At 39.9% G+C, this 25,673-nt stretch overlaps 1 protein-coding gene across 2 annotated transcripts; it reads right to left on the reverse strand.

Annotated features, from left to right (window-relative positions):
- Positions 1-4,470: 4,470 nt before the first annotated feature.
- Positions 4,471-25,566, reverse strand: APIP (APAF1 interacting protein). 2 transcript variants are annotated; one of them, XM_035012552.1, is made up of 7 exons: positions 25,368-25,566; positions 15,846-15,946; positions 11,764-11,812; positions 10,555-10,672; positions 8,312-8,447; positions 5,415-5,582; positions 4,471-4,792 (listed from the first exon to the last, which is right to left on the reverse strand). In XM_035012552.1, exons 1-7 carry the CDS (start codon positions 25,422-25,424, stop codon positions 4,693-4,695), a joined length of 729 nt encoding a protein of 242 aa, XP_034868443.1. In that variant the 5' UTR covers positions 25,425-25,566; the 3' UTR covers positions 4,471-4,692. The 2 variants fall into 2 exon arrangements, with proteins under 2 accessions (XP_034868443.1, XP_034868444.1); XM_035012553.1 differs by lacking the exon at positions 25,368-25,566 and having other exon boundaries at positions 4,482-4,792; positions 11,764-11,956; positions 15,846-15,935.
- Between the last annotated feature and the right edge of the window lie 107 nt (positions 25,567-25,673).

Below are 25,673 nucleotides of genomic sequence, written 5' to 3' on the forward strand. Positions count from 1 at the left end.
CCAGAACACAAATAGTTAAAATGTGTCAGGCATTTTTCTTGGCTGTAGTGAACAAGACAGGTCTGTCTTAAAGAGATCTTTAGCATAAGCCTCCAGAAAATGTTTGGGGGTGGGGAGGGGGAGGGTGATGGCTTATAGGGAAGAAAAATCAATAGCAGTTTTGGGCCATGATGTGTTTTAGATGCCTATTATACATCCAAGGGGTGAGGAGTAGGAGGTGGAGACAAGTCTGGAATGTAAAGGAGAGGTCTGGGCTGGAGATAGAACACTGAGTCATCAGCATGTAGATAATATTTAAAGCTGTGGCACTGAATGAGATTTCCCAGGAAAAAAGTAAAGACGGAGAGCATGGTTAAGGGCGGACAGCCCTGGGGCCCTCCAACATTGTGGTCTGATAGGAGATACTCAACAAAAGAACCGCAGACATGGCCAATGAGGTGAGTAGAAAATGGCATGAGTCTGGGGTCATGGAAGCCTAGAGAAAAACATTTGAAGGAGGGAATAATCACTAATAATGCTACTGTAAATTCATGCAAAATACAGAGAACTAATCACTAGTTTTGGTAAAAAGTTGCTCTTTTATTCAACAAATATTTATTTAGTGCAACTCTACTAGATATGCTCAAGGGACCAGTGCACGAAACAGACGAAAATCCCTGTCCTCATGGGGTTCATATTCTGGTGAGGGGGGGGAAAGGTGAACAATTAAATCACTGTTAACTGTAAAAGTAAAAACAGGCGGGTATTTTACCTGTAAAAGGTTATTTCGGGAGAAAAAAGAATTGCAATCTGGGACAAACAAGCTGCAGCAAAACCATAGGCATGTGGGGAGGGGGAACAAAGGAGAGGCATGCTTCTTTAAGGAGAACAGGGGTAATTTGGAAAGGCCGTTAGGAACTAAAAGTCCACTGCAGTAACCTGGGAGTTCAAAGTGTGGTGGCTTCTCATTGGCTGAGCTGTTGCTGGGGGGATAAGGAAAGCTTGTCCTCCTCCAGCTGGAGCAGTAGAATAGTATCTACGTGCAAGGTGAAGTCCACCTCTTCCCTTTTGGGTCGCAATTGACTACTGAGTGGTAGGTGTGATCGCTCCTCCTGTGGAAACCTCCTGACTTTATTTTAGTGAGGCTCCCCCTTACTAATTTTCACAATAGCATGCTAGTTGGTTATAAGCACTTTACAACTAAAACTAAAGCAAGGAAGAAGAGAGTTCGGGATGAGGGGAATAGGGCAGGGTTGTGATTAAAAGAGGATGGTCAGGGAAAACCACACAGGTGACATTTGAAGACCTGAATGAGTGGAGGGCATGAATGAGCTATACAGGTATCTGGAGGAAGAGCATTTAAGGGTGGGGAGAACACCTGCCAAAGAAATTGCCTGGAAAATTTAAAGACTCCCTAGGAGACCAGTGTGGCTGGAGCAGAGTAAGTGGGGAGGAGGGAAATTGAATGAGGCAATGGGGGTGTCCAGGGGAGGCTGTGTGGAGCCTTCACTGTGAGACAGGAAGCCAGAGTTTTGAGCAGAGGAGTGACACTGGCTGACTTCCATGTTGACAGGATTGTGCAGGCTGCTGTGTTGAGAATAGACTATTGGGGACAGGAGTAGGGTGCTGAGCAAAGGGTGAAGTAGGGAAGTTGGTTAAGAGGCAACTGCAATAGTTTAGGTGAGAAATGGTGACCCCTGGGCCAAGGTGGTTAACAGTGAACCTGGTGAGAAGTTGAGCGATTCTGGATACACTTGGCATTGAAAGCAGATAGGATTTGCTGATTAGCTGGATGTATAGCCTGTCAAAGAAACCACCAAACATGATAGCGAGATTATGAGCCCGAGCAACTGGAAGGATGGCGTTACCATTAACTGTGTTGGGGAGGACTTCAGGAAATTGGAAATTCTGTCGTGGATATTGTCCTTGCATGAGAAGGGGGTGAAGATCTCTTTACGTGAAGAGGCTAGCCTTAGTGGGAAGCATGGACAGCTCATCATCAGAGTCCCAGCAGAGAGGTGCAAGCCCATGCAAGCTCTTTTGTTTAATTATTTTTTTTAATTTTTTTTAAAAGATTGTATTTATTTTTTGGCAGAGAGACAGTGAGAAAGGGAACACAAGCAGGAGTGGGAGAGGGAAAAGCAGACTCCCCGCTGAGCAGGGAGCCTGATGCGGGGCTCGATCCCAGGATCCTGGGATCATGACCTGAGCCGAAGGCAGACGCTTAACGACTGAGCCACTCAGGCGCCCCTAATTATTTTTTTAATTGAAGTATAGTTGACACCAAATGTTACATTAGTCTCAGGTGTGCAACATAGTGATTCGATAACTCTGTACATTATGCTACGCTCTCTCATGACGGCTTCTATTTTTTCAATGAAATAGCACTCAGGGTCATCAGCCAAGAGTGAATATGCAGGGAGGAGATGTTTGAAGTTTGAAGAGACACTTGTCAAGGAGAGTGAGGGAATGAATGGATGAGGTAGTAAAGTAAAATTCCCTGGCAGCATTAAAAGCCCACTCAACCTTAATGACCTTAACGTGGTTATGTGTTTCCCTTCAGCCACCTTAAGGCACAGGTACAGGTGTGGAGTCAGAAGACCTGGGATTAGCTGTGACCAAAGGTTTGCTGAGTACAATGGAATGAGAGAAAGGGAAAGACATTGAATGTTCAAGGAATTCACTCACCCCATACCTAGGGGTAGAGGACGTGAGAACTACCACTACTTGAGGGGAGAGCCTCGGGGGAAACTGTGTCTTGGGAGAGACAGGTTTCATTCAGAGCAAAAAAGTAAAGGAAGCATTCAAGGAGGCTGGGGGTGGGGGGGTTGTTACTCTTGGTAAATCTGTTTCAGTGGAGTGGTGTGGCCTGATTGGAGGGAGTGGGTCAAGGAACAAGTGAGAGAAGAGTTGACAGAAAAGTGGACAACTCTTTGAAACATGTTTGCTCTGAAGGTGCTGGATGAGCTGAAGGTTGAAGGCAAAGTTTGTGTGTGTGTATGTGTGTGTGAGTTTTAAGATAGATGATATTTTACTATGTTTTTATACCAGTAGAAGAGATCCAGTTAAGAGAGTAAAAAATTGCCAATACAAGAGAAAAATGGCATACATGTGGGGATCCTTGCAGAAGCAAAACCCTTGAGGTCAGAGGGCATTGGATTCCAGGCATAAGAATTGGCCTTAGAACCAACTCGGTACAAGGAAAGTGGCAAAGAAGGCTGTAGGTAGGAAGATTGGTGGAAACGTGAGCTGGAAAGGTTAGTTAGTTCTCTTTGGAATGAATCTGTTTTATCTCTTCAAGTATGAGAGGTTGTCATCTGGTGGGGGCGGGGAGAATGCTGGAGATCTGATGAAAGATAAGGGTGAGGAGAAACAGTCACAAGGTTGGGAAAATGAATTTACTAAGGAATTATAGGAAGTTTGTTTGGCAGGATCGAGTGCCCACCTGAGATCTGTGGTCCTAAACCTGAAGTGAGATCAGTCAACAGAGTTGTGTAACTTTTCCCCATCAGGCCTTGCCGCATGGGTGCAGGTGCCAAGTAAGTGGCTTCACAAGGACTGAGGGCTGTCCAGGTGCTTGTGACGGAGGGAGCACGGCACAAGGGGGTTGGGATGCTTGCCATGGAATGGTGCAAATAGGGGCTGTCATCTAGGCTTCATAAGGGAGGAAGCAAGGACAGGAACGGGGTCTAGATAATGACAAAGGGTGTGACCCAGGAGCTGGAGTGAAAGACCTGGGGTAAATGAACTCAGAGAGTAGAGGACGGGAAACTGAGAGGGGGTGTATGAGATTTAGACTGTGGAGAGAGTACATTATTGATTTTTCTCCCCCAACTGAAAAGAGCCTTCACCAAGTGAAACCTTTATGATCAAGGTGATGTTGCTTTTGGCTACCCTAAAGAAAGCACTTTCTGATTATATCACTGGTTTGGCGAGGAGAGTGGGAATTAATGGGAACTTCACAATCAATTCCAATATAAAATGAGTGCCTTACGTTTTATAATAGGGAAGCCCTACAGCGTATAGGGGAAATCTATAATTGCTTTGACATCAACATTGAGAGATACATTTGGCCTTAACTTTTCACATAAATGTTACGATGCCAATACTAAAATAAGAAAATGCTCATTTCGTAACAAATGGAAATTTTCTCATCAAGTCTATATTATCAGTAACTTTAAAGAATAAGAGGAATTCTCTGGGAGTACACATAAGAAAGGAATTTAAAGGAGAATATTTTGCTGTTAAGGATTTAAAAGTAAACGTTAAAAAAAAACCATTCAGGGGTGCCTGGGTGGCTCAGTTGGTTAAGCGACTGCCTTCGGCTCAGGTCATGATCCTGGAGTCCCTGGATCGAGTCCCGCGTCGGGCTCCCTGCTTGGTGGGGAGTCTGCTTCTCCCTCTGACCTTCCCCCCTCTCATGTGCTCTCTCTCATTCTCTCTCTTTCAAATAAATAAATAAAATCTTTAAAAAAACAAAACAAAAAACCATTCATTATGAAATATTTTATTCCACTGCATTGTCATTTAAAATTACAAGAATATAAGCAAATAATGTCCAATGTCCAAACAGATTCAGGGTGGTCATCTTCAGCACTTAGTGACAAATTAATAGTATCACGGAAATGTTCAATTCATTAAAAAGAATAGTCGAGTTTCATTTTGGTCATAATCAAGATAAACTTTGTGTATATCATTAAACTTTCATTTGTCTTACACGATTCCATTTTCTCCAACTGGAAGCTGTGTAGGATCCAGCCCGACTTTCTTCATTGATACAGCAATATCAAACAAATAGTCATAACACTCACACCTATAAAAGAAAAAGCAAAGAATTGAAGGTCTCAGTGAAACAGAGTTCTCCAATCCTACCAATCACATTTCTCCTCTCTATCAAGCCAACTCTGTTCCTCGTGCATTTTTTTTTTCTCAATTCCAGGCCAAATTTTTCTCCTTTTGCCCCCAGCATTATTAAAACATGGAAAGGAATCCTACTGAATCATGCAATCATATTACATGCTTCTCAGGAAATAAAAGGGAGTTTAAAATATACTACTTACATAAATTTAAGTTTCCTACCATGTGTCACTTTTTGAAATAAGTGTAGCAAATCATTATATAACTTGGGTTAGCTTTATTCTTCCTTCTAGCCTTAAACTTGGAGAATGAGATCTGTATTTCCTTCTTTGTCAAGTGCATAGCGCCTTGCCAAATCATAGCTTGTCCAATAAATATTTCTTAATAAATGAATACATAATACAAATCAAATATCTAGACCTAATAAGCTACTTAAATTAAACCAATCTGACCAACAACACACACCCACACACACACACACAAAATCCTACTTCCTTTCAAATCATAAAACATACTCCATTCCCTTTCACATTTACAGTGTGGTGATTTGTCCCAAATGTCCTGTGATTGTTACTTACATGGTTTTAGCCTTCTCCCAGGTTTCTCCCCAGACGTACATGCCATGACGCCTGACTAGGACCGCGCAGGAGTCTGGGTATTCATTTATCGCACAAGCCATTCGTTCTTTGAGGTCTTTCTCCTCGGGTGTGTTCTCAATAATGGGTACCACTAACATATCATCATACCTATAGGACAAAACAAGCCATTTTTTCCCCATTAAAACAAACGTATTCATATGTAAAGTTTATAATTTTTTTTTCAAGTGACCAGTTAGACATTCTCTTTATTTCTGAAAGCCACTCCAAATTATGGACAAGATGTTGCATGTTATTCTGTATATCTTGCATAAACTGCTGTATCAAAAGACGTCTTGGGAATTTGGCAGGTATTATTCTAAGTATAAGTGGCAGAAATTTGTATAGGATACCAAAACCTAAGAAAGAAATGATCAAGATCATACGAGTATTTCCTTGAAGCAGAGACAATCACAATATTTTCAACAGGAGATGGGAAATGATAGATCGGATAACCAGAAGCATAGAAAGGATTAACAATTTAACTGCTTATTAAGTATGAATTTTCCAAAGATACAAAATCCTTTTCTTTTATCTCTGCAAGACCCCAAAGTGTGTCTCAGGCAAATAAATAAATACAGATGTGGTTTGTGGCACCGGGATAGCAAGAACCTTCTGGAAATAACTCTTAATGGTGTGATAATATTTTCAGAACATTCTCAAGTCTGTGGCATTAGAATTCTTTTACTTCCGTCTTGTTTTCAGGAAATACATGTGATAAAATCGGCATAAATAAGCGTTTTCCTTTCTGCTCATGTTGAACTTAGACACGTTTTCCCTTTTACATGGATTTCTCTTGCCTTTTAATGTAACATCTGCTTTTTTACTACCTCTGTAATGGCCAAACGTAACAATAAAAAAGTTCTAGGTATAGTTTTATCAAAAGTTGCAACTTCAGGACAGGTATAGGTTAAGTAGCTCTCATGTATGGAGATGTTTATTTATTTATTTTAAGATTTTGTTTATTTATTTGACAGAGAGAGACACAGCGAGAGCAGGAACACAAGCAAGGGGAGTGGGAGAAGGAGAAGCAGACTTCCTGCCAAGCAGGGAGCCCAGTGCAGGGCTCTATCCCAGGACCTTGGAATCATGACCTGAGCTGAAGGTAAATGCTTAATGACTGAGCCACCCAGGCGCCCCTTATTATCTCATTTAAGTAAAAGAGAAGTAATTAAAAAATATTCTTAAATATGGAAGGAATGAATTGCTAATCCCAAATCTTTCCTAATATTGGCCAAGAGAATCACAAACATGTATCTCCCTCAAGCCTATACTGAATAGTCAGACATCTTTTTTGGGGTACAATAGTATCACAGCAAAAGAAGACCTGAAATTCAATCCGATCACCCACTTTACAGACAAAACACTAATCCTTCTGAGTTAAATCAGGAACAGAGCCAGGATGGTCCTTTGATCATTAAACAGTTCTTTTCACTCTACCACCGGCGTGTTGCTGCCAGGAGAGAGGACAATTACACTTACATATGGGAACCTCCCCTGAGGAGAATTAGGTATGTATTTGAAAGTTTTTGTTTTTCAAGATGGACTTAAAAAAAAAAAAAAGATATATCTCTGCCTCCTGAGTGGTGATAATGACCCTGTTACTGATTTCCAGGCTCAAAGAGAATTGCAAAGGACATTGCAAAAAAGTTTGTATTCTTTAAGTTCTGAAACATTTAAAATAATATATGAAATGTGTATGTTATGGTGCATAAGAAATGACATCATTCATGACATTCCTTTCCCCCCAGAATTCCGAAGGCTGTGGAATTCTACTGTGCTGTTCCTCTAGGCAGCTGTTCACGCCTCCTTCCGACCTACTTTTATCTCTTCACCAAAGGAATCAAGTGCTGAGGAAATTAATAGCACACATAATGCCTCTCCTTCAAGATCCAGAATGGAAAAGGCAGTGTGGGGCTATACTTTCTTTAGTATGTACACTTTCATAATTTAAACATTAAACTTTTGTAAATAGGTAGTCCACAGTGCTAACGAATGCTGTAGGCATACAATAAATATTAACTAAAATTAAATCATAAGTAAGTTCTTGACACACTAGTTTAAACTTGTACATTCTACGACGTGGAGTAACAATAAGATATTGCTGTCAGAACACTTTAGAAAAACTGGCACCCATTTCCTCTAAGCTAGATAAGGTAGAATCAGGCCCTTTAGCAAATTAATAAGCTCAGAAATAAGAATGCCAATACGTTCAAATGAAATACTTAGCTTGTACCTGAGCACTGAGAACACGTTTCTTCCCATGTAGATTGGCAAATAATTCTACATTTTGGTGGGCTGGTGGATTTATTTGACTTTATCTAGAAGGTTCTATACCATCTATGCCACTTTCCATACTGAAAAATTATAAAAATACAGAGATCTACTTAATTGAAATAAGTGTACAACTTTTATAAATACGAAAATGTTCTAGAAATACTAAATTAAGTCAAGATGAAGTAGAGACTTTAGTAAGGGCTGAAGCTTCCCGGAGACCTAGTGAAGGTGAGGGGATCTTGCTCTCTGGGTGATTCCATACGGAACATAATCTTTCTGTCTCTATAGAAAGCTCAGCCAAGGGTTTTTCACCTTACTCTGACAAATGTTTCATTATTTGTGTTGCTAATAATTTACCAAGTTGGGGTAGGGGAGGAGGAGGGGAGGCATCTGATTTGTGTCACTGAGAAGAAATCTGTATAATAGTAATAATAGTAAGTGGGCTATTATTTAACGTAGATCCCACAACATCTCATTAAAGGCATAGAAAGATCAGTAGCTTCTTTATCAAAAGACAGAAAAATACTTTTCAAATTACTTAAGCAAAAATAGAAAAAAAATACCTATAATACCCTCCTGAAGTACATTTCCTTATTCCTTTGATCATCTCTTGATGGGTAATTTTAAACTCTCGTCCTGGAAAGAGAAGGGTGGCCATGACAGCAGCTTTTGAGTGGGTATGAATCACTGCACCTGCTCCTGGAGGAAGAAAAAAAAGTCACATGCTCAGTGAAAGCAAAATGTTACTTTTTTTTTTTTTTAAGATTTTCTTTATTTATTTGAGAGAGAGTAAGAGAGAGAGAGCACAAGATGGGGGAGCGGGAGAGGGAGGAGCAGACTCCCTGCTGAGCAGGGAGCCTGATGCGGGACTCGATCCCGGACTCCAGGATCATGACCTGAGCCGAAGGCAGTCGCCCAACCAACTGAGCCACCCAGGCGCCCCCAAAATGTTACCTTTTAAAGAAATATATATAAATATATATGTGTGTGTGTATATATATATAAATACATTTATTTGTATATGATTTTGAACTTGTTTTTCTTGGCATGGAATCATTTTTTCTTTTTCCCCCCTCTATACACATATATAATATGTGATTATAACACAATCATAAGTTGGCAATAGACAGGAGGGTAGGAAGAGAGGGAGGGAGGAAGAGAGAAATGGTAATAGAGAAGCTGGAAAGTAAAAGGCATTTAAGCTTTATCCGCATCAGGACAATGCACAATACTTCACACGTGCTCAAGAAATAGCTTTAGATGGTCTGAAGTACAGCTGTAATAATCATGGAGACCATAGTCAAAATGGTACCATTTAATTAGGGGTTCCTCTGTGCCAGGCACTGGACAAATCCCCTTTATATGTTACCTCTTGCTCTTAAGTCATCACGACAACCATAGACAGAAATTCTCTCTCCCCAACTTGATGGTCAAGGAAGTGGGGAGCTTGGAGATGTGAAATAACTTGTCTATGTTCACAGATAGTTGTGGCAGCACTTGGATTTGACTTCAGGGTCAGTGTGACCCGTAATCAGTGAGTTGGGTTTCATAGTGCAGGCCGTGTCTTGGTAGCATAAGGGGTGGTAGGGATTTTAAGGTATAATTGTAATGGATTTACCTAAAAAGGATTTGTATGCTATAAAATTCAGTAATGGCTATTTTTGCAATTGGAAGTTTATTTAGCTTTTTGCTGGGAAAGGGGCTTCATTCTGTTAGAATCTGTTCCTGAGGTTTTGCCCTCTTAGGAGCAGCGGACAAAGTCCAGGAACAGAACATAGCATGATCACAGACTCAATCCTGATTTCATTCAGTGGCTATATTAAAGCACGGTTCTAATGCCTTTATTGCTATGGTTGAGCCAGTTATAATTTTCTATTTTCATACTGTCCTCTAGGTTCAACCTTTCCAGACTGATTTTCTACTGCAAATTCTGGGAATTAAAATAAGACTCCTACTTTTATTGTACAGTACATTTTTTAAAAAGATTTTTTATTTATTCACTTAAGAGAGAAAGAGAGAGAGCACACCAGCAAGGGGAGAGGGAGAAGCAGACTCCCTGATGAACAGGGAGCCCAACGAGGGGCTCGATCCCAGGACCCTGAGATCATGACCTGAGCCGAAGGCAGATGCTTAATTGACTGAGCCACCCAGGCGCTCCTTGTACAGTACATTTTTAAAAAAGAGAGGACCAGTCCTACTAAAGTAAAGGCCACAATTTCCCCTCATTTATAATTTGACTTACTTCTACTACAAGTTCCCAGAGGTTTAACTCTAAACTAGAAGTGGGAATCTGATTGTAAATATAGTATTTAGTCAATTTGACAATCTAGTGGAGTCATACTAGGTTGAAATTCTGGCCCCAATACTCACTAGCTATTTATTTTAGGAAAATCTCCCAGATCCTCTGTCCTTTGGTATATAAAATGGAGTAACAATGGACCTTCCACTAGGCTGATTTGAGGTCTGAATGTGTTAACATATTTAAAGGTGTTTTTTTTTAAGATTTTATTTATTCATTTGAGAGAGAAAGAGAACACAAGCTGGGGGGGAAGGACAGAGGGAGAGGGAGAAACAGGCTCCCCACAGAACAGGGAGCCTGATGTGGGGCTCGATCCCAGTACCCTGGGATCATGACCTGAGCCGAAGGCAGACGCTTAACCGTCTGAACCACCCAGGTGCCCCAACATATTTAAAGTTTTTACACATAGTAGGTATTCAAGAAATGTAACTACAACAATAATTACAATTATTTAGGGAATCTACTCTGTAGCAAATATTCTTTACGTTCAATCCATTTTCTGCCTACCTCTCATTGTGTAAGCATTCATGAAAAGAGGAGTACACTGGCTTTTTTTAAGATTCTTACACGGCGGAGGTCCACTTATGTCCTGTTCATTGATGTCACAAACAAACATGTCTTCAGGCTGTTTATAGAGGGGGAAAAAGAAAAAAAAAAGGCTTATACAATATCATTTAGAAGTGTCCCTTTTCTTGTGTGTGCTAATATATATGTATGCATATTTAACTCCTATTTTAAATATCCATATGTAGTTTCTCTTTGAAACTCTTTAAGCCATTTTGAGAAATAAAAAAATGTTTCTACTAATAAAAATATTCTCAAGAGTTAAAATTCTTCCTTTAGAATTTGAAGAAACAATTGATATGGAAAATTTCATATGTATGTAATAATATTGCTGTTTTCATTCATGTAGCTTCTTAGATTTTCCCTGCAATTTCACAATTATATTTCAGAGAAGCTATACAAAGAAATCATCATTTTGAGATGGGTGCTACAGTTCTTTTTTTATGTCATGATATGAGGAAAAATATAGAGTTGAATTTCTAATCTCCTGAGAAACGTTTTAACTGATACTCAGAAATGTTCACCTCAATAAGGTATATTATTTTAAAGTTCAAGCAGTTAAGCAGATGCAGATTTTTCCTAGTAGTGAGTGCATACTTCCAACTTGTGACTTTCCCTTGCCAGGGCTTATTACAAACTACAATCTAAATGTTTCATTAATGAAGCATTATGCCTTAGCTAGAAGTTAAGTGTGAGATGTTTGTTTTAACTAGCTTTTGAGTCTCCTAAGCATTAATATGGAATGAGACCTCTCAAAAATTTGAAATAAAGTTTTATAACTTTAGATTGGAATAGCTTTGCTATTGTTAAATATGAGCCAGTTTGGTCCATTTGAGACTATCAATGTGACTACCCTACTAGCCTGATAAAGATGCTATAATGCTGCAAAATTATAATCACTTTGTAAAGATTGCACTATTCCCTTGTGCCCTCTAGAGGTTGAATGAGAATTCAAAACATATTAGTTGCATGGAGATTACTTAATCACCTTAAAAAAATGGTTAATAGTTACTTATCAAATGTTTATTGATTATTTAAATTATAACACTATAACCCCCCCTTAAAACTTTTAAAATTAATTCCCTTTCACAAAACAGTAGTCAAGTAGAGAAGAGAAGGCATTTGGAGTTAAGAAGGATCCCTTTAACATACCTGAATCCGTTCCTTTTGCACTCCTGAAGGAGCAATGTAGATTTCATTACTGGTAACACAAAATAAAGAAATTGGCATTTATTTAACTCTTCTGCTTTTGACCAAGGACAAGTGTATTCTTGCAGTCCAATCATCAATATTCTTTATAAATCAAGTCACACAGAAAGCTGCTTGATTTAATTAATGGTATATGCTGTATAGAAAGAATACCAAATTACTGGTAATGTCTTTATAGTGCTGGTGACAAAGTAAAATTTTGATAGTTTTCATATATATTTCTTTATTTCTTTTTACAGTGCAAAATCAAGGATAATCAGAATTATCTGGTTAGGGGAAATACAACTGTGAAAACACAAGTCTTTAGCATCTTTAAGCATGAGTAAGCAGTTTATCTTATTATACATGGAATAGTTATTATAAAATCCAATCAGAAGAAAATATTCTCATGAAGAGTAGATCTCTGTCTTACAAGGGATCGAGTTTAATTTTATTGCTTGAAATGCTCTTCTTATAAAACATGAAGTTCGGCGACCCCTGCTGGACAGTTTATTAAATTACAGCATTAACACAGCTACTTTTTGGGTGGAATATATGCTTCCTATTTGAAAAGCATATCTTTCTTGTGAAAATATTTGGTAATAAAGCTAAAACAACTGCAGAAAGTTAAAAATATAAAAGGCATGCTTACATCTGGAGATCTTTCTGTTATAGAATGTTGTGCTAAGGGAGATGCTATAATATACCATTTATCAGAACGTACTCTCAAATTTGATTTGGAAATTAATTTCAAAATCTTCTCTAAAGGTCCTTATCAGTTTCACTTGCTGCCAGAGGGTTTTAAAAGCTGCCACATACAAATGAAGGAAATCCCAGCACCTGCACGCTCCAGCTTTTGCCCCTGAGCCATGGATAGAGGGAGACTGAATATTAACTGTTCCCCAGTGAAAATGAGGATGATGGCCTATATTGAATCAAGCTATCAATCCTGTTGGGATTATTAATAAACCTATAGATTTGTAACTGACAAAAATGAAAGTTTCTTTAAGGGTCCATTTGTAAACTAAGGTCTACAAAATAAATGCCTGAAAATGGGAGAGAAATCCAAAGCACAGCAAGCTATATCCAATCATTTGTTTTCACAACGACATAGCTCACTTTACATAAGGCTTTGTTGCATAAGAAAACATGGAGTGGCATTCCTCCGGAATCAGTGGAATTGGTAGGGATCATATTGTTAAAAAAGGGCCCTTTGCAAATACCAGGGATCCAAATCTTTTGTCCTTGGGTAACATGGAATCATTTCGAGAATCCTGTGTGGTACGAAGTCAGTGGACTTGTAGGGTAAGTCTTGTGTGTGGAGAAATTTATGCAATCTGGGAACAGACCCAAATAAGTTCAAAACAGCCTGTTGGTAAATAAAATCCATCTACAAAGTGGAAAAATCCAGGGTATTCTGTTTATTCAAATGATTTGGTAATCTAAATCTGTTTTTATTGCTGCCTTTCTGAAAACAAAAATCAGTTTGGACTGATCACCTTGGGTAATTAAAAGATTAGCTAAATAGATTGTGGAAAAAATACATTTTCACCTACAAAGAAGGAACTATCTGGATAAAAATAGGAAGATAATAGAGCCTTTATTTTACAAGGGAAATATGCCAAAGATTAGAAGTGAGGTCTTTACTTGGTGCTGTAAGCTGCAATCAAAAAGCATTTTGAATTTGAAGGCATTAAGTTTTTGAATTTCTTTCTCCATACTCTCTGCTCTTTGACTATTTGGTAAGGAAGAGGACAAAACTCAAGAGTTCATAATATATCTGTGTTCAGTTGCTTCTATTTTTTTTTTTTTTTACTGTCTAGTTATTTTAAAAAATGTAAATCTTACTATATGCCTCAGTTATCTTGTCTACAGTATGGGTTGATTTTCATTCTAGTAGCATGCCATAGGATTAGTGTCTCTGACACACGACGATAACATACCATGAAAACAGGAAATGCTAAATATGAATGATAATGACCCAACCTAAACACAGTGGCTGTTGGGTATCTTGGAATTGCTTATGATTACTGTCATTTTCTTGGTCTTCCATTTCCTCCTTCTGATTTAACGCTCATATGGATCTTAAGGTGTCTTTTATATACATCTTTTGTGACTACACACAAGTAGCATAATCTAGAATGGTATCAGCCAAACCTTGGAATCAGTAAATTTTATATTCCCAAACACAATCTATTGGGTTTATCCTTCATTCCAAATTTATTTGCTTTAAGCTTCAGACAAAGAAAAGCAAAATTTCACTAACAACACGAGAATAACATAGTGGATAAAGTTAATGATGGGGGTTTATGAAGTCATTTAAATATTAGGAAAAAAACTGGACGTTTTACTACAAATTACCCATCTTACTCTGTAAAGCACAAAATTAATAAAATTCCAATGCCATAAAATTGTGGTTGTTTCCACCTGTGACCTCCAGGAGGAGCTCCTTACCCATTAAGAATCTAACTGAGGGCAAAGCATTTTTTGCTTATGATGCAATGTCCCCATAAATTGATTGTAGTGCTGTAAAAACCATTTAATTTTAAAAGGTGCCAGTGAGTGTTTTAGAGTGACCACCCACAATTTCAGTGCCTGGGTTAACAAAATTCTTCTAGAAAGAACACAGTCTTTTATGTCTTTATGATAAAGAATGTGGCTGTTTTTTAAAAGAGCCACTTAGAAAATGGTTATTGTAACTCAGCTGGGTAGAAAGCTCTATTTTGTACATACATAAACTTTCTGCATATGCGAATAAAAAGCAGTTAACTAAAGGCAATGTTTAGAGTATGATTTATCATAAATACAGCTGAGAAACCAAATTACTGGGAACACAACTAAGAGGATACATGAAAATGTTATCTTAGGGCCTTGTTCTGAACAGGTCAACTTGGAAGTTTTGGCAAAATCACCTGAAAACTGGCAAAGTACCGAAATGACACAGGAACACGGGGTGATGGTAAGAGAGGAGGCACAGAGGATGTACGATGTCCCATGAGGAACATGACCCTTCCAGACAGAGGGCATCCCTATACACGTAACTGCGACAGTTAAGGCCCCCTAGTGTTGCCCACAGTTCAATTAATATCCCGTGAGTTACTTGGTAATTTGAAGCAGGTGAAATTTCACTGGCATCATCTTGTGGAATGCTGAAAAACCCCTTTTGTTCTAGATGTTCTGATTAAATTTTACGCTCCATTCCTTTCTAGGAAATGGAGCCTCCTAGAGGGTGTTACTGTATATATTCAGTATCATACAAGTGTTATAGTTACTCAATTTTGTTAAAGAAAGTGAATTAGGATAAAGAAATCAAGTTACTCAGTTTAACATTCAGCCTCCAGACAATACTATTCCTAAAACATTTCAGGAGAAAAAAAATTCATCCTCTTCCGGAAACACTGAAAAGAATGAGGTTCCACAACCTGTATTTTCATTGTTAGGTTATGTACTACCTCATCTTCTTGGAGGAAAGACACTGAATAAATCTCATGAACAATTAAATAATATTCATTCCTTCGGTTTCAGCCAGTCCCTCTTGTTTTGTCCTCTGAGCAACAAAGACCAGCAGGTGCTGTCCATTAGTGATGACACATGATGCATTTAGAAAGGCATATTGCCTGTCTTTTGACTTAATAAAATGTATTTTTTTAGTATTTTTGATGGTTCGTCACCTGTATTTAAGTGACTTTTAAAATATGTCTCTAAACCTTTAAAACAAATCCTGTCCACCTAGAGGGGACCTTTTCTAATTCCAGCCATATAAACATAGTTGGCAACATGTTATTTAACTTTGGTACTCCGAAGACTGAGGACCAAATTATTCTGATTAGAAATTGTGGTTCTTAAACCCTTAGGTATTTATTGTATCTACAATTTCTGCACACGTATTCAGTTATGCAACTATTCATTTCTCCATTTAGAAACTAAATATTTTCAGTATCACATAAAACTGGGCACCAGGTATTCTTTAGACATAACACATATTAGGCTCTTCATTGGGCTACTTATATAGACAATTCCCAAAATGAAATCAGCCCCAAACTTACCCATGTTTCAAGCTAATTCCTCCTCCAGTCCCAGTGACCCAACCCAAATGGTAAAACTGTTTGCAAAGCTCTGGGATCAGGTATCTTGGATGTTCCTTGTCCTTAAAAAGAAGATAATGATTTTTCCAATAGATATTATATTATCAAGTGACTTTTCTAGCTGACATCTCTGTTAAGAAGCCCATGTAAGGGGGTGTGTGGGTGGCTCAATTGGTGAAGCATGTGCCTTCAGCTCAGGTCATGATCCCAGGGTCCTGAGATTGGGTCCTACATGGGGTGAGGGGTTCACTGCTTATAGGGGAGTTTGCTTCTCTCTCTCTCTCCCTCTGCCCCTCTCCCATCCCCCCACTTGTGCTCTCTCTCAAATAGATAAAATCTTTTTAAAAAGCCAATGTAAGGAAGTTTAAGAAAATCTACCATAGAGAAGGTACCATGAGGGAAAATACTATTATAAAACATACTTTGTTTTTAATGTTTAGAAGGTAGATCTACTATGTTATTTTGGCAACCTGAAATTATTCAGAATAGGGCCATTTAGTCCAACACTATGGGACAGGCTGCAAGAACAAGGTGGGGAAACGCCTAGTATATATGTGTCTATTGCAATGGCTGAAACAGTATCTAGTGCTGAGAGGAACATGATTCCGTCTGTCCAGCGAATTTCTTTACACAAAACATCTTATTCAATTAAGTCATGATATACATATGACAGCTATGTATTCATATTCTGTGTTGGCTTCAATTTTATTTTTATTCTAAAATCTTTTTTTCCAGTGATTACATTGTTTTCTCTTACTACAAAAGCAGTATCTACTCACTATGGAATATAATTTCAAGAAAATAACATGGAAAGGACTCACTCAGAAGCAATCATAATGAATACTTTCTGGGCTCATTTTTATGAAGATATGTGTGTACAGGAACAAATGTATGCATGTTGGGATAAATTTTGAGCTTTATGTATTTTTATTGAAGTAGAATTGACATATAACATTATATTAGTGGATAAAGAGTAGATATTTGTCTATATTGTGAAATGATTAGCACAGTAAGTCAAGTTAAAATAAGAGCTTATTTTTATTAAGTTTAATGATTACTTCTTTAGGGAAAAAAAATCAATGTTTCCCCCATTTTTTAAAATGAAAATTAATGAAAACAAAAACAATAATAAAGAAATACACTAAATTCTATTTTTGGCAGTATGAAATACTACTCTTAACTTGAAAACAACTAAAATTACTGAATAAATTTTTTAAAAACATTTCAAATTAAATTGCGGAGCTGGCAAGAAAGTAAGGTTTGACAGTATCCATAAAAGAAACCAGGGTGAATCTACCTGGGAAGGAAGCTCTGAAGTCGTAATTTCCCTGAAAGTATTTGCAGAACACTGGTGAGCTTAAGCTCCAATTTTATAGCTATGCAAGCCACTAGAAACATGAGATAAAACACAGGATGTGCTCAGAATGGGGTACCTGATAGAAAAATCCCTTCACAGGTTTGAGACCAGACAACAGGCTATACCCTCAAGGTAAGGGTGAACAAGACATAGACCCTCTGTGCACAAAAGCATAGCAAGGAAGCTTGCCTAGATAAATCTTGGCACTGAGTAAAGGGGAAAAACATCTCTGAGTCCAAAGAGGATGATTACTGAACAGACCAAATGTTCAGGTATTTAACTGGCTTTCGGAAATTATGGTGTTTTCCAAAATTCACTGTTAATATTTTACATATACATTGTATTTTATTATAAATGATAATTTGATGGAGTAGACTTCAAAATATAAAATTAAGAACATGGGAATGTTAACATTTTTTAAAGTTCTGAATCAACACAGGCTTTGGAGTTAATGGACATAAAGTCAAACCTACATTATACCATTTATTGCTTATATGACTTTGGGTTTCACTTTACTAATCCATAAAATGAAAACATTATGAGGGTTAAAATGAGATACAGTGCTATAGGCTTCCAGGTATGGGATGAATAAGTTTTTTAAAAAAGAGAAAATAATGAAGATAAAGCATCCAGGACAATATGTGACACAGTCAATGTTAGTTTCCCTCCCATTTTTTTTCAGTGTTACATTAGTTCGGGGGTCCAATATACTGTATTTGACAGTTCTATATATTACTCAATGCTTACCACAATAAATATAGTTGCCATTGTTAACATATAATGTTATTACAATATTATTGACTATATTCCCATGTTGTACTTTTCATCCCTGTGACTTACTTATTTTATAACTGGAGTTTTGCCTTCCTTCCCATTCTTAATGTGTTAAGAATTCTTGAATTAAAAATAATAAGAATGCTGTGTTGGCTTTCCTTATATCTGCCCTTATAAAATCTAGCCAGAATTATCCATGCCCTGTGTCACTTGCTATTTCCTTTTTTAGTGATATAAATGATATTTTAATTATACATTAAAGTACAGCTAATGAGAAGACTCCTACAGTCTTCCAATCCTTAAAACCATCAATTTGCATAGCAAGTTGCAAACATTATAGAAAATGGTCTGTTATTATGGGTCTCTCCCCTTTTCCTTTTGTCTTTTCCAGTACTGAGTTATTATAGCAATTAGCCCGCTTCGTGCTACCGGAATAACAATGATAAGGCAGCTGTTGTTAATAAAGTTTCATTCAACTGTTCAAACCCACAAAATTACAATTTCAAGGAAAATAATCACTGAGCAGTGGGAACTAACAGGTATACTGGGTAAAATGCAGTCATCTAAATTGTTCAGAATGGTAAGGAAGAAAATATCAGAACATACATTTCAATAAGAATAGACAAGAAGGAAAAAGGTTAGTTAACATTTACTTCTCCCCTGAATGTCAATAATACTACTTGTCTGTTACTGTTATGTCTGGCTTTTCAATCAGAGTAAAAAGGTTGAAAGACATATCTAAAAATGGATTATAATCAATTTCTTACAGTAGAGGTCCTATACTGTGAGGGAGAAACATTTAACAGTATTTTGTGTCTATTAAAAACATTAAAGTCTAAAAAGCAGTTGAATCAACACTTTATTTTTCCAATTTTTCAATCCAGTTGTTTTAAGGAAATCAACTCTACTGTCACTGAGACACCTGCTCACAGCCAACAATGACTCTAATCCCCTCCCCCACCTTTTCTTTCAATTTAAGCATGAGAGAGACATGTACTGCTTGGACAGAGGTTTTCCTGGGGGACTCTCACACAACTATAAAATAAACGTGTGAAAGAATTATTTAACCCATCAATTAATGACGGAACCAGAAAGATGATACAACTGTGTCCAAAGAGAATGCAAAACACACACCCCTATAAAGTAATCAGGAATCCTAGATTTACAAATAAGGAAAAACTGGACAATATCTTCCAGGCAGCAACAAATTGAATGTCCAGAATACAGCTCGCATTTCTATGACCAATAATCATCTGCACTGTGTCAGCATTCTACAGTTTACAGGGTTGCACAATAGCTCCAAGATGGCCCTAAAACACCTAGTGATCTTTTTTTGCTCATTTCAGTCCTTCAAAATTCTTGACACTGGCCTGAGGAAGGGACTGGATGCAGGCACAGCCACGTTGTCAGCATTTTCTCAGTCCCTGGGCTTTGTTTCTCTCTGTCTCATTCTCCTCTCTGTGCATACTGGTTTTCTTTGCAATTTCACCTCCACTCAGAGCCCTATTTCTCCCTTTCGCCTTCACCATACTTAAAAACTCTTCTTCACGTCAGCTGAGCACTGCCTAGAAGAAATGAGAAGACCTGAAGCTTGGCTTCAGCTATGACCCTCCACTAGCTGAGTGCCCTCAGGCAAGTCAGTGACCTTTTCTGGGTATCAGTTTCCTTACGTTAATAATCTGTATCCGTGATTTCCAGACTTCCCTAGATAGGCCAGCAGTTTGTTGTTGTTTAAATTTTAGGGACTGTCATAAGGTTGCCAAGTTAGAACACTTATTACATTTAACCATCTATTATCACCTTCTTCAAAAAAATGCATTTTTAACATAAAAAAGTAGGGTCATCTCAGAATAAAAGGTAGTCCTTCAAACTGAATGCATTAATTTTGTGAAATTCACTTTTTCATTATCCTGAGTTTTCTATTTTGCAACAGTTGAGTAAAAACTCTTTCAGGGACTCACATTTGGGGAGGAATAAGGTTATCTTTCCCTATTTAGTCTCCTTGCCTACAATTTCTTCTTCCTCTCCTTCTTCTCTAGCTTAGCCTCCATTCTCCTTTTGGTACTAAAAGAATATACTACTTTGATCACTGAACCCCATTCCTCCAATCACAGAATGCACAAATGCCACATCCATAGTCTGTTACTTAAGTCCTTCTGCTTTCTTGCCCCACTTTACCTTTTCAAATATTTTCTTTCAGTTTATGTTTATATAAATCTCTCAGTTCTGTTCAGCCTAGTTGTAGTCAACCTCCAGGATGGCTCTCAATGGTCCCTGCCTCCTGATATTCACACCCCGGTGTGTAGTCCTTCTCACATTGTATGGGGGCGTGCGTGACCAACAGACTAAAGTATAAGGGCAGAAGTGATAGTAGGTCACTTCTGACATGAGCTTATAAAGCACTGCAGCTTCTGTCTTGGGTGTTCTCTCTTGGCTCACTTGCTCCGGGGGAGTGAGCCAGCTGCTATGTGGTAAGGGTACTCGGCCTACGCAGAAGGCCATGTGGTGAAGAGGTGTATGCACAAAAATCAGCGAGGAATGGAGGCCTGCCAACAACCACATGAGCAAGCTTGGAAGTGGACCCTCCAGCTGCAGTCAGGCCTTGAGAGGACAGTGGCTCCAGCAGACAGTCTGACTGCCACCTTATGAGCAACCCTGAACCAGAACCTTGAGCCAAATGCTCCTGGATTCCTAATCCTCAGAAACTCTGTGAGACAGTAAGTGCTTGTGTTTTAAGCCTAAGTTTTGGGGTATTTGTTATGGAGCACTAGCTAACTAAGACTTATTTTCTTGCTAAGCAAGTGCATCTTTTTTTCTTTGCACTGTTAATGCTCATGCTGGATTTTCAATTATCCCAACTCTAGCTATCAGACTCCTGCTTGTAGGCCTTTATACCACACTCCCTACCCACTTCACCTGGGATTCCTTCTGTCATCATCCCAGCAGGAAATGATCACTCCCTCCTCTAATCCTGTGCCACGGCATTTGCTTTATATACTTCTCCTTTGGTATTATAGAGCCTTCTCATTCATTCATTCAGAAAACTTTTACTGCAAGCCCTGAAAAAATGAATATTGAGTAAGATAAAAATCCTTACTCTTGAGAAGCTCACTCTAGTAAAGAAGTTATGAAAGGACAAAGCAATACAGAATACAAGACAGTCCAAAGAAGCTACTGCTTGGGGGGGCAGAGCTAGTGGTGGGAAAGAGCAGGAGTTGGGAAAAGCTTCAGAGAGGAGGGGATGGCTGAGCTAAGTCTTAATGAAGCACAGTGGGAGTATGCCAAGCATTTCCTGGCAATTTGGCTGTGAACTCTTGACCAAGTCCCTGCGCTAAAGAAATTTACATTCTGGAGGGTAGTTTTGAAAAAGCAAAGAGAGGGCGCCTGGGTGGCTCAGTCGTTAAGCGTCTGCCTTTGGCTCAGGTCATGATCCCAGGGTCCTGGGATCGAGTCCCACATCAGGCTCCCTCCTCGACGGGAAGCCTGCTTCTCCCTCTCCCACTCCCCCTGCTTGTGTTCCTGCTCTCGCTATCTCTGTCTCTGTCAAATAAATAAATAAAATCTTTAAAAAAAAAAAAGAAAAAGCAAAGAGAAGAATAAATTATAATAGGTAGGAAGAAGGAAACAAACTAGGAACTTATAGAAACATAGCAGAGATTGACTTGATTGAGGTGGTTAAGGATAGCCTCTCTGGGCACGTGAGGATCTAAGGCCTACAAAGTGTGAAGAAAACAGTGTGTGATAAGTGTGTTTGCATACGCAGGTTTTTTTTTTTTTTTTAAGATTTTATTTATTTGAGAGAGAGCGCGCACGCAAACAGAAGCAAGGCGGGGAGAGACAGGAGAGGGAGAAGCAGACTCCCCACTGAGCGGGGCTCAATCCCAGGACTCAGAGATCATGACCTGAGCAGAAGGCAGATGCTTAACTGACTGAGCCCCCCAGGTGCCCCTCACATGCAAGGTTTTGTGTTGGGGAACAGCAAGCACTCCACCCTAAGAATACAGCAGATGTAAAGGCCCTGGAGTGAGACAGTGCTTGACATGTTTAAGGAATAAAAAAAAGGCCAGGTGGTCCGAGCAGAGTACTGACAAGGAAAGCGCAGATGAGTTTGCAGGGGCCTGGAAGCCATGCTGATGAGAACGGTCTTGCTGAGAGGGAATGGATTCATGGTAGGAGAGACAGGGAGAGGGAGAGAAACAACTTCTGGATGTGAGAGGGGAGGGAGATCCTGAGCACAAGTGGAGGGACTGGGCTTCTTCCATCTTGAGAACTGAGAAGATGGGTTCAGGTTTAGGCAGATTGGTAGGTTTTGTGGTAGAAGGGAAGTTCATATCCAATGTCTTCTATTTTCTTAAGTATAAACAAAGTCATCAGCTGAGTAACAATGTGAGCACAGGGTATGGGAGGTTTGAAAAGATAATAAAAGGTATAAGTCAGTCATCTCAGGGAGTGGGACAGTAAAGTACTGGGGAAACCCAGAATGGTTGTTGGGCAGTGTTAAGTGCCAATCTGAGGCTGACATGTTGAAGATGAAGCGAGGCTGGGCAGTGTAGTTGTGTAGTTTTCTCTAGGAATGCAGCTCAGTGCAATCACAAAAATCATAGTTAGTAGGGTTCATCTTAGGCTGGGGTTTTGCTAGGCCAACTGTATTTGTAAATTAGGTCAACCATGATCTTAAGTAAGAATTGTTTCAATAGACTGGGTGTAGAAGCCAGATCTCAGTGGGTGAAGAAGTGAATAAAACTGAAAGGCAGAGAATTCTAAGGACTCTTTCTATAGTGTTGCAGTGGATAGGGAACAGAAGGGGAAACTAGTTAACATAGAGTTTTCTTTACATGCTAAAAGGTAAAATTAGGGAAAGGGGAGAGATTATGGCATAGGAAAACAAAAGCCTAATAAATAGGTCAATCTTTGCTGAGACAGAGCAGTTGGAATTAGACCCGGGAGGTATTTATCTTAGACAGGAGGAAGAAGAAAGATGCAGGAAAATGTGTAATAATACAATTAATAACAAAAATAGTTAACATTTATTGAATACTTGTTTTAGAACACATACTAAAGGCTTTATATGCACAACTTAGCTTAATCCTTATAACAACTGTGTTACACTAAGAAAGATTAATGTGTCCAAGACCACTCGGATGGCAACTGGCAGAACCAAGATTTGCAAAGGCAGTCAGATTCTAGATGTCTTGTTCTTAACCTTCACATTATAACGTAGGTGGTAACAGGAAGAAATTGAAATTAAGAAGTTCACACCTAATAGCTTCATTTTCTTTGTGATTTTGGAGGCAAAGTCATCTTCAAAACAGGCTTGGAGGAGAGGATGGGGTGAGATGGTGAGGTTTGGGGATAGTCACTTAAGGTAATGTGAAGGGAAGCTCCTCAGGGGGCTGCCATGAGGTGCTTAGGAGCTAGCTGCAGTAGGACTCAATAGTATTTGTATATGTCAAGTGACACCCCTCCATCCCTTGGGGGTTCTGAGTGGGAGGCATTTAAGTAAAGGCAATTATTTCTAATACAGGATGGAGGATCCTATGATAGAGGCTACACACAGAGACCTGTATGAGTAAAAAAGAAAAATCCTTCACCCAAAAAAGTGTGGGCTGAAGGGGTAGTGGTTGGGCGGGGAAGGATATGGCCGTGGGAATGGGTTGCTAGAGTGGAGGGGAGGGTGGAGATCTGATGAGGTCAAGGAAAACAGAGGGAAGGATATTGGAAGACCTTGTGTTACTATAATATCAAAGCACAAATATTTATTATTCAGGGTTAACACATATAGGACACTGTGATAGGTAAGGTATAATTAAAAAATAGAAGCAGTTCTTGGTTTATTTCCCAGCTAAGCCTAGCTCCCTGAAGGGCAGGGAACATGCTCTTGATATAGCGATATACTTACCACAGTGCTTTGTTCAATAAACACTGACTGGATTAAGATCACATCTACATTAAGAAAAGTCCTATATCACAGGTTACAAACTGGTGGCCCAGGGGCTGAACCAAGCTTACAGGAAGTGGTTTATTTAAGTGCATATGCAAATCTGTTGTGAGTGGTGGAGCTGTGGTAACCTGGCAAGCACATTTAGGTGGTAGTCACTAGTCAGCTCAATCTAGACCCCATGGAGGAATACAAGCCCAATGCCATCAGATGTTCTAAAGTTTTAAGTGTTCTCCATTTTGAAAGGTTGGCTCAAATTTTTTATGAACGAGTGAACTAAACATGCCTGTTCACCGAATTGTCTGTCAGCAGTGTTTGGTTTGAGAATTTTCGTCTATTCTCAGATGCCTTGATAAAGGGATTGCTTTTAGACTTTATTTCACCACGATTTATTTACCTGGGGCATTAACACATGGGCTATTGAAACATCTTAGCAACATTCTACTAACAGGTTCCCTTCCTCACCTGCCACACACACCTGCCTAGCTACCTGTCCTGTATCCAATGTCTCCCCCCTTCCCATCCAACTGTCCCTGTCCAGCATTCCATCCTCACAGTCGTCTTTGGTAATCTGGGGAGTTACTTATTCAAACGAGATTGACAAGTATTCTGCAATAAAATCTCCCATGTGTTATTACTTTTTAATTCGGACCTTCAGTCCTAAGAAAGAATAACAGGGGGAATAAGAGGGCTAATTTTGGGGTGGGGGGCTTTCCCTGCCTCTGAAGCAGGGCTTCTCACATTGTATTGTAATTGTTTATTCGTCTGGTTTTCCTCCAGACGCCAGGCCATTTGTCTTAATCATTGCTGTATCCCTGAGCACATTGGTGTTCCATTAAACTGTTGGTGAGTATACCCAGTGAATGAAAAGCAGATGCGGCCCGAGGGTGCATTTTCCTTTGACTCCTGCCCAAGGAAGAAAGCTTCTATGCTCATCCCATAATCACTCTAAACTGAGGCAGGCAGAGCGGGAAAGCGCTGGCTACTGCACACAGCCCCGATCTGGCCACCGCTTCCAGAGCGCCTACTGCCTGCCAAACGTCGGGCTGGTCGCCAAGGGCGCAGAAAATAAGCTCGGGAGCAAACAGTCTTAGCTTCATTTCCACTCAGTGCTTCCCGTTGCCTAGTTTGGCCTTATTGCCCCCCAAAAGTTGTTTCAAAACACACTCGAGATTCCCGGCGCTCTCCTCCGTTATTTCCCCTTTAAAGTGTCTGGCGCCCGGCGCTCAGCGCCCGCCGTCGGAGCCCAGCCCCGGGAGCAGGACCGCGGCGGGGCCGTGGCCTCGGGTCGGCCTGGGGAGCCGGGGCGGCGCAGAGCGGGGTCGCGTCCGCACGGGTCCCGGGCACCCCGGGCCGGGGCCCAGCTCCCGCCGCCGCGTGTCACCAGCGCCTCACCTCCCGGCCCCGCCCCTACCTGCGCGCCGCGGCCCCGCGAGCCGCAGTCTCCCTCCGGAGCGTGACAGCCCGACATGGTCCGGATGAGGAGAACCACGGCCTCCCACCTTCGCGCGGCTTCGGGACCCGCGCTCAGTCTGGGCTCAGCCCCCTCTGTGGTGAGGCCACAGCTGCAATCGGGCGGCGCTGAGGGCAGCCCGGGGGCGGGGCGGACGAGGCGGAAGGCGGGTCTCGGAGGGCCTCGCGGACGGGAGATCCGGAGGCGCAGCCGCCGGGCCGGGAGGTGGGGCGAACGAGGTTGGAGGCGGGACTAAGGAGGGCCTCT

Source organism: Mirounga leonina, unplaced genomic scaffold, assembly GCF_011800145.1.
Source record: "Mirounga leonina isolate KUSES-001 unplaced genomic scaffold, KU_Mleo_1.0 Mir_166, whole genome shotgun sequence".
NCBI classification, from domain to species: Eukaryota; Metazoa; Chordata; class Mammalia; order Carnivora; family Phocidae; genus Mirounga; species Mirounga leonina.